General features: G+C 46.1%; 1 protein-coding gene across 1 annotated transcript in view; it reads left to right on the plus strand.

Moving 5' to 3' along the window:
* Positions 1-7,500, plus strand: part of LOC125041278 — a 58,399-nt gene that overhangs the window by 39,142 nt on the left and 11,757 nt on the right. The window contains exons 6-8 of the mRNA XM_047636115.1: positions 1,575-1,682; positions 5,365-5,539; positions 6,830-6,956. Of these exons, the coding sequence (XP_047492071.1) occupies positions 1,575-1,682; positions 5,365-5,539; positions 6,830-6,956 (410 nt within the window). The remainder of the gene's footprint in view (positions 1-1,574; positions 1,683-5,364; positions 5,540-6,829; positions 6,957-7,500) is intronic.

Genomic DNA, 7,500 nt, shown 5'->3' on the forward strand with positions numbered 1-7,500 from the left:
GAAGGTGGTAACGACTCTGAGAAAAATAATGTAGATTGAAGACATACATAGTTCTTATTTGGAAGGAGGGAGGGATGAAGAGGGGGAGGAATTGATTGATAGATAGATAGGTAAATAAATACCGAGAGAGAGAGAGAGCGAGTGCGAGAGAGAAAGGGAGAAAGGGAGAAAGAGTGAGAGAGGTGGGGAGGGGGGGTGGGATAAACTGACAGATACAGCGAAGCACGGAATGAAAAATCAAGTATCTTGCCACTACTCTCTTACAAATGCTGTGCCAGGTCTCATTCAGAAGTTATTTTAGGAAACGCCACAATTAAGGTTTCTCGAGTACGAGACTTCAACCTGGGTGTAAAGTGACAAAAATAATGGTGTAGTTTCAGAGAGATTTCATAATTGGTCTTCCTAATGGTTTATGCTTCCAATTTAGCTTTTTTTCCAATCTCGGCTATTTCCTTTTTCTAAATTACAGTGTCTGTGCTTTAAATACAAGCGTGCACCATGTAAAAATACGTCTTTTTATTTTGTTTTGATATGTTAGACCGAGTATTACCTAGAATGTGATACATGAAGTAACACATTAGCTTATTATATGAAGTGCTTCGGAAAATCACCCAGTCACGTTCGGATCTAAAAATACATGTATGGCGAATCTGGCAACTCGCGGTGCCATGCGATGACACGATAAAGACAAAAATAAAAGGCGGAATATTCCGGCACCCAAAAATAAAAACACTATGAAGTGATTTTAGGTCAAGGAACTTATCTGATCAGCCTGGCACGAAAGGTTGTCTCTGCCTTGCTTGCATGGTGACACTGTGCATGCACGGTTATATTAATAAACGGGTAATTTTGGCACCTCTCAAGTCATGTTCTTGGAAGCGCGATGGATTGGCTGTACTTGATTCTTACTCTTGAAAGCGAGTGGCACTTCAAGAGCAAAATGTGACCCTAAAGACTTTGCCGTCATGAGGATATGTTATGAATACCTTGCTTATTTATGATTGGTAAATCATTGGTGGTTTGTAAGTTGTTATAATCCGCGTGTGGGTTGTCTTGTCATCAGTGTTTTACAACCAAGGCCAAGCGGGGAAAAAAAAAAAAAATGAGAAATCATGGCAATTAAGTTTGAAAAAGGAAATTAAAAAAACGCATCCTTTGCCAAATTAACCATTCAAATCAACCAACATTTGTGGAATATCTTAGCTAATTAAAAGCCAAACGACCATACTAATTCCAGCACTCAACTAGGCGACAAAATTTTTTTTTGACACTTAAAGGCTATAAAGACACGAGGCGCAATAGACAAAATAATGGTAATAGGATTGGAATACACATGCGAAAAGAGTCAGATAAGCAGATTATTACGCTGCGTATAAATGGAATACTGAAATAACCACGACACGGAATGCGATCCGATGCCACTAAAACACGTCTTCTGCTCATCCCTTCTCTTTACCTATTCCACATTCATTTCCAGACCTACGAATGTTCATTCACCTCCATACCCACTTTAGCGCATTTATTTAACCTAACTATGAACCATTAATAGCCATTTGTCCTCCTCCCCCCCCCAGGCTCAGACGCTGCCGTGGCGACTGGCCTTCTGCGGCTGTTCCTGGACGAGCTGCCCCACGCGCTCATCCCTCCGTCAGCTGCTACCAAGATCCTGCAGCTCCTCACGGGTTAGTCTCTGAGGATCCTCTCCCGGGTTCTTGTGGCGTTGGTGCATCCTTTTTTTTTCTCTCGTTTTTTTAAAGATTCGTTTTTTTTTCACTCCTTTTCGTGTTCGTTTTAATTTTGTTTTGGTTGCTCTTTCGATTTGTGGATTTTTTTATTTTTTTATTTTTTATTTTTTTTTAATCCCTGTTCTTTCCCTGTATTTTTTTTCAATGTTTTATTATATTTGGTTTTTGTCTGGTTTTAGTTCTTTTCTTTCTATGGAATATTTTTTTTTTCTCTCTTTCCTTCTATAAGTTTTACTTTTTTCATCCGTTTTCATTCTCTTTATTCTCCTTTCCATCTTTTATTTTCGAATGTATTTTTCATTCAGTTTTACCCCTCATTCTCTCCACTTTTTTTTTTCTTAACCCTTTGTTACTCTTTTTGCTTCATTCTTTTTCACCCACCTCCGTTCTAAGAATTTCGCCAAATATAAAGATGCAACGCGAAAAAGAAAATCACGGTTGTTTTACATTTAGTGGGAAGCCTCTAAACCAAAGGATTTTTTTTTTTTTTTTTTTTTTTTTTTGAGTATAATGAGGTGAGATAGACCTGTGTGTGTGTGTGTATGTATATATATATATATATATATATATATATATATATATATATATATATGTATATGTATGTGTATATGTATGTATGTTTTTAAATTTCATCTTCAACGTCACAGTAATTTGATTCTTCCTCAGGGATACCGGCAAGTGCGATTGCAGATAAAGGTTAGATGAGTCATAGATAAGGATGGACCCGGTTACCTAATGATTTTCTATCAACGGGCGACTGTAAACTCGAGACTCTATCAGGCGTGTCAAACACGCGCCGCCACTCTCCTATATGCGGCCCGCGGCACATTTGCTATTTCAGTCTTAAAGGCTGTTTTACGTGATTATTAAGCCTGTCCTCCATCTTTAAGATCATCACTTATATTCTTACAGTTTTTTTTCAGTGATTGTGTTTTTGTGATGAAAGAAATAGCCTCCTGCGTTTTACGTGAATCATATAGCCATTTCGTCGCGTCGACTCGTGATAAGTATTTAAGTTGAAATGCGGCCCCATGGGGTAAATGAGTTTGACAGCCCTGTTGAAAAATTCCTCTTTATATATTATTTTTGTATACATCATATTATAACCTAGAATATTAAGTTTTTTGTCCCTACACTAATAACTGATATTGCATGACTGACACTTTGAATTAAAAAACATTTTTATCATTCTTATTTGACACCCGAATCAAAACAACATGCGCACGAAAGAAGGCTTTTGAGAAAATACCATCAACTTCGAACTTCTCATAATACAAATTACAACTTCGTTCTTAGAGACTATGAGGGATCAGAAAACTTCTTAGGGATTCCAAGTTTTGTTTCGACGGCAAAAGTAAGGAACAATAAATATATAAATAAAAGGTCCCCCGGTTGTTCTTCTTACAGTGTAACCAGACCCTACCCACGGGCATTAATATACCCCGTCGCTATCGGTGGCTACTAGAACCGTGGCTTTCTCTTACACCGACCCATTAAAACACTGACGAAGTTATAAGAAAGATAACGAAAGAGAAGAAAGTTTCCCTAACATTCATCTTACTGAGTCCAACCTCAGCTAACGTCAATACACTATCCTGCGCTGCACTGCCTCATCCCGCCTCTGCCCTGACCCCTATCCTTACCCCTACTTCTTCCTCTACTTCTACTTGTACCTTTACCTTGCCATCTCTATCCTCCCCTACTCTACCCTTCCCTTCCCTTCCCTTCCCTTCCCCTCCCTTCCCTTGCTTTTCTAACTCAACTCAACTCAACTCAACTCAACCCAACCCAACCCAACCCAACCCAACCCAACCCAACCCAACCCAACCCAACCCAACCCAACTCAAACCAAACCAACCCAACCCAACCCAACCCATCCCAACCCAACCCAACCCAACCCAACCCAACCCAACCCAACCCAACCCAACCTAACCCAACTCAACCCAACGCAACTCAACCCAACGCAACGCAACCCAACCCTACCCAACTCAACCCAACCCAACCCAACCCAACTCAACTCAACGCAACGCAACCCAACCCAACCCAACTCAACTCAACCCAACCCAACTCAACTCAACTCACCCAACCCAACTCAACCCAAACCAACTTAACCCAACCCAACCCAACCCAACTCAACCCAACTCAACCCAACTCACCCCAACCCAACTCAACCCAAACCAAGCCAACTCAACCCAACCCAACTTAACCCAACCCAACCCAACCCAACCCAACCCAACTCAACCCAACTCAAACCAACTCAACCCAATCCAAACCAACCCAAACCAAACCAACTCAACCCAATCCAAACCAACCCAAACCAAACCAACCCAACCCAACCCTACCCAACCCAACCCAAACCAACCCAAACCAACCCAACCCAACTCAACCCAACCCAACCCAACCCAACCCAACTCAACTCAACTCAACTCAACCCAACTCGACGCAACCCAACCCTACCCAACTCAACCCAACCCAACCCAACTCAACCCAACCCAACTCAACGCAACCCAACCCAACCCAACTCAACCCAACGCAACCCAACCCAACCCAACCCAACTCAACTCAACTCAACCCAACCCAACTCAACTCAACTCACCCAACCCAACTCAACCCAAACCAACTTAACCCAACTCAACCCAACGCAACCCAACCCAACTCAACTCAACCCAACCCAACTCAACTCAACTCACCCAACCCAACTCAACCCAAACCAACTTAAGCCAATCCAAACCAACCCAAACCAAACCAACCCAACCCAACCCAACCCAAACCAACCCAAACCAACCCAAACCAACCCAAACCAACCCAACCCAACTCAACCCAACCCAACCCAACCCAACCCAACCTAACCCAACTCAACCCAACGCAACTCAACCCAACTCAACGCAACCCAACCCTACCCAACTCAACCCAACCCAACTCAACCCAACGCAACCCAACCCAACTCAACTCAACCCAACCCAACTCAACTCAACTCAACTCACCCAACCCAACTCAACCCAAACCAACTTAACCCAACCCAACCCAACCCAACTCAACCCAACTCAAGCCAACTCACCCCAACCCAACTCAACCCAACTCAACCCAAACCAAGCCAACTCAACCCAACCCAACTCAACCCAACCCAACTCAAACCAACTCAACCCAATCCAAACCAACCCAAACCAAACCAACTCAACCCAATCCAAACCAACCCAAACCAAACCAACCCAACCCAAACCAACCCAACCCAAACCAACCCAAACCAACCCAACCCAACCCAACTCAACCCAACCCAACTCAACTCAACTCAACCCAACTCAACTCAACGCAACCCAACCCTACCCAACTCAACCCAACCCAACCCAACCCAACTCAACGCAACCCAACACTACCCAACTCAAACCAACCCAACCCAACCCAAGCCAACCCAAACTAACCCAACCCAAACCAACCCAAACCAACCCAACTCAACCCAACCCAACCCAACCCAACCCAACCCAACCCAAACTAACCCAACCCAACCCATTTCAACCCAACCCAACCCAACGAAACCCAACCCAACCCAACTCAACCCAACCCACCCCAACCCACCCCAGAGATAACCGCCTGACCCCACGTTCTCGTCCTCCCCCGCCAGAGCGTGGTCCCGTGGCCCTCCCCGAGAGCGGAAACCTGTGCGAGGAGGCCCTAGGGGTGGCCGTGGTGCCCCGTCTGCGTCGCCTCCTGCACCGCCACCTGCCGCTGCACAGCCTCTGCCTGCTGCGCTACCTCACGGCCTTTATCCACCAGCTGCGCACCAGCAACCATAACACGTGAGTAGAGAGGGGGACGTGGATGAGTGAGTAGGTGGGGGAGGTGGATGAGTGAGTGGGGGAAGTGGATGAGGAGTGAGTGAGTGGGGGAGGTGGATGAGGAGTGAGTAGAGAGGGGGAGGCGGATGAGTGAGTGGGTGGGGGAAGTGGATGAGGAGTGAGTAGAGAGGGGGACGTGGATGAGTGAGTGAGTGGGGGAGGTGGATGAGGAGTGTGGGAAAAGTGGATAAGGAGGAGTTGGGAGTGAATGGGAGAGATGGATGAGTGTGGGGGGGGGGGGTGGATAAGGAGGAGTTGGGAGTGAGGGGGGGAGGTGGATGATGAGTGTGGGAAAAGTGGATAAGGAGGAGTTGGGAGTGAGTGGAGTGGGAAGGGATAGAGGAGTGGGAGTGAGGAGTGGGGGAAAAGTGGATAAGGAGGAGTTGGGAGTGAGTGGGAGAGGTGGATGAGGAGTGGGGTGAAAAGTGGATAAAGAGGAGTTGGGAGTGAGTGAGGGAGGTGGATGAGGAGTGTGGGAAAAGTGGATAAGGAGGAGTTGGGAGTGAGGGGGGGAGGTGGATGAGGAGTGTGGGAAAAGTGGATAAGGAGGAGTTGGGAGTGAGTGAGGGAGGTGGATGAGGAGTGTGGGAAAAGTGGATAAGGAGAAGTTGGGAGTGAGTGGGGGAGGCGGATGAGGAGTGAGTGAGTGAGGAAGGGGATGAGGGAGTGGGGAAGGGGAGTTGGGAGTGAGTAGGGTGGAAAAGCAGAAGGAAGAGGGGAGAGGGAAGGATTGGGAAAAAGGGTGAATAAGAAAGCGAGAGAAAGAAGGGAGTTGGGAGTGAGTGGGTGAAAGGAGTAGGGGAAAAATGGTGTATAAGAAAGCGAGAGAAAAGTAGGGAAGGGGATGAGAGCAAGAGACTGAAGAATATAATGATGTTGGTGTTGATGATAATGTTGGCGTTGATGTTGAGGAGGATGATGTTGATGTTGACGATGATTAGAATGTGGTTGATGATGATAATAATAATCGAAATATGATGATGGTGATGTTGACGATTATGAGGATGAGAGAGAGGGAGAGAGAGAGAAAGAGAGAGAGAGAGAGAGAGAGAGAGAGAGAGAGAGAGAGAGAGAGAGAGAGAGAGAGAGAGAGAGAGAGAGCGAGCAATAAAGAAAAGAGTAATAAACAGACGCAGATAAAGATAGTGATAAAAAGAGAGGGATAAAGAGAGAGAAAAAGAGAAGTCGGATGAAAGAAAAAGAGAAAGAGAAAGCGAAAGGGAAATTGCGGGAAACGCAGCGCCCAAAAAGCCTTAAGAATTCCGAGGCGAAGGAGCTGATTCATCCGCATCCCCGGGAGAGCAAGACTCGGCTGATTCAAGGATCTGGCTTGCGCAATCTCGCGGGCGTGGGAACCGCCCACGAGCCTCACGTGGAGGTGTGCGGGCGAGGGGAGGGGAGGGAGAAGGGTGTGGGTGGGGTGAGGGTGTGGGTAGGGGAGAGAGAGGGGTGTGGGTAGGGGTGTGGGTGGGGGGTGTGGGTGTGGGCAGCGGGGGGATGCAGAAGGTGTATGTCTACGTTTGTGTAGGAGGGTTTTTGTGTGGTATGTGCGTGGGCGTATATACTTTGCTTACCTCATTTCGTGAACGTTTCCGTGCGTTACTTTATTTTTTACCTGAAAAAAGGAAAGGAAATTCCTCGCCAAATATCTTTAATCGAGCCAACATTTTTGAGTGCAAACTTTATATTGATGCTGCTCACTCTTATCTCCCTTCCTTCCTATCGTTTTAGGAGTGGATTTTGTATTCTTAAAGGAAAGCCGTTTGCTTTTAGAAGTGTTTGGCCGGAAGCTCACCCTTTCTTCGGGGAAAATGAGGGGAAGGGGAAGGAGGAAGGGGAAGGGGAAGGGGGGAGGAGGAAGGGGGAAGGGGAAGGAGGAAGGAGGAAGGAGGAAGGAGGAAGGGGAAGGAGGAAGGAGAAAG

The sequence above is a fragment of the Penaeus chinensis genome, chromosome 30, assembly GCF_019202785.1.
Source record: "Penaeus chinensis breed Huanghai No. 1 chromosome 30, ASM1920278v2, whole genome shotgun sequence".
NCBI classification, from domain to species: domain Eukaryota; kingdom Metazoa; phylum Arthropoda; class Malacostraca; order Decapoda; family Penaeidae; genus Penaeus; species Penaeus chinensis.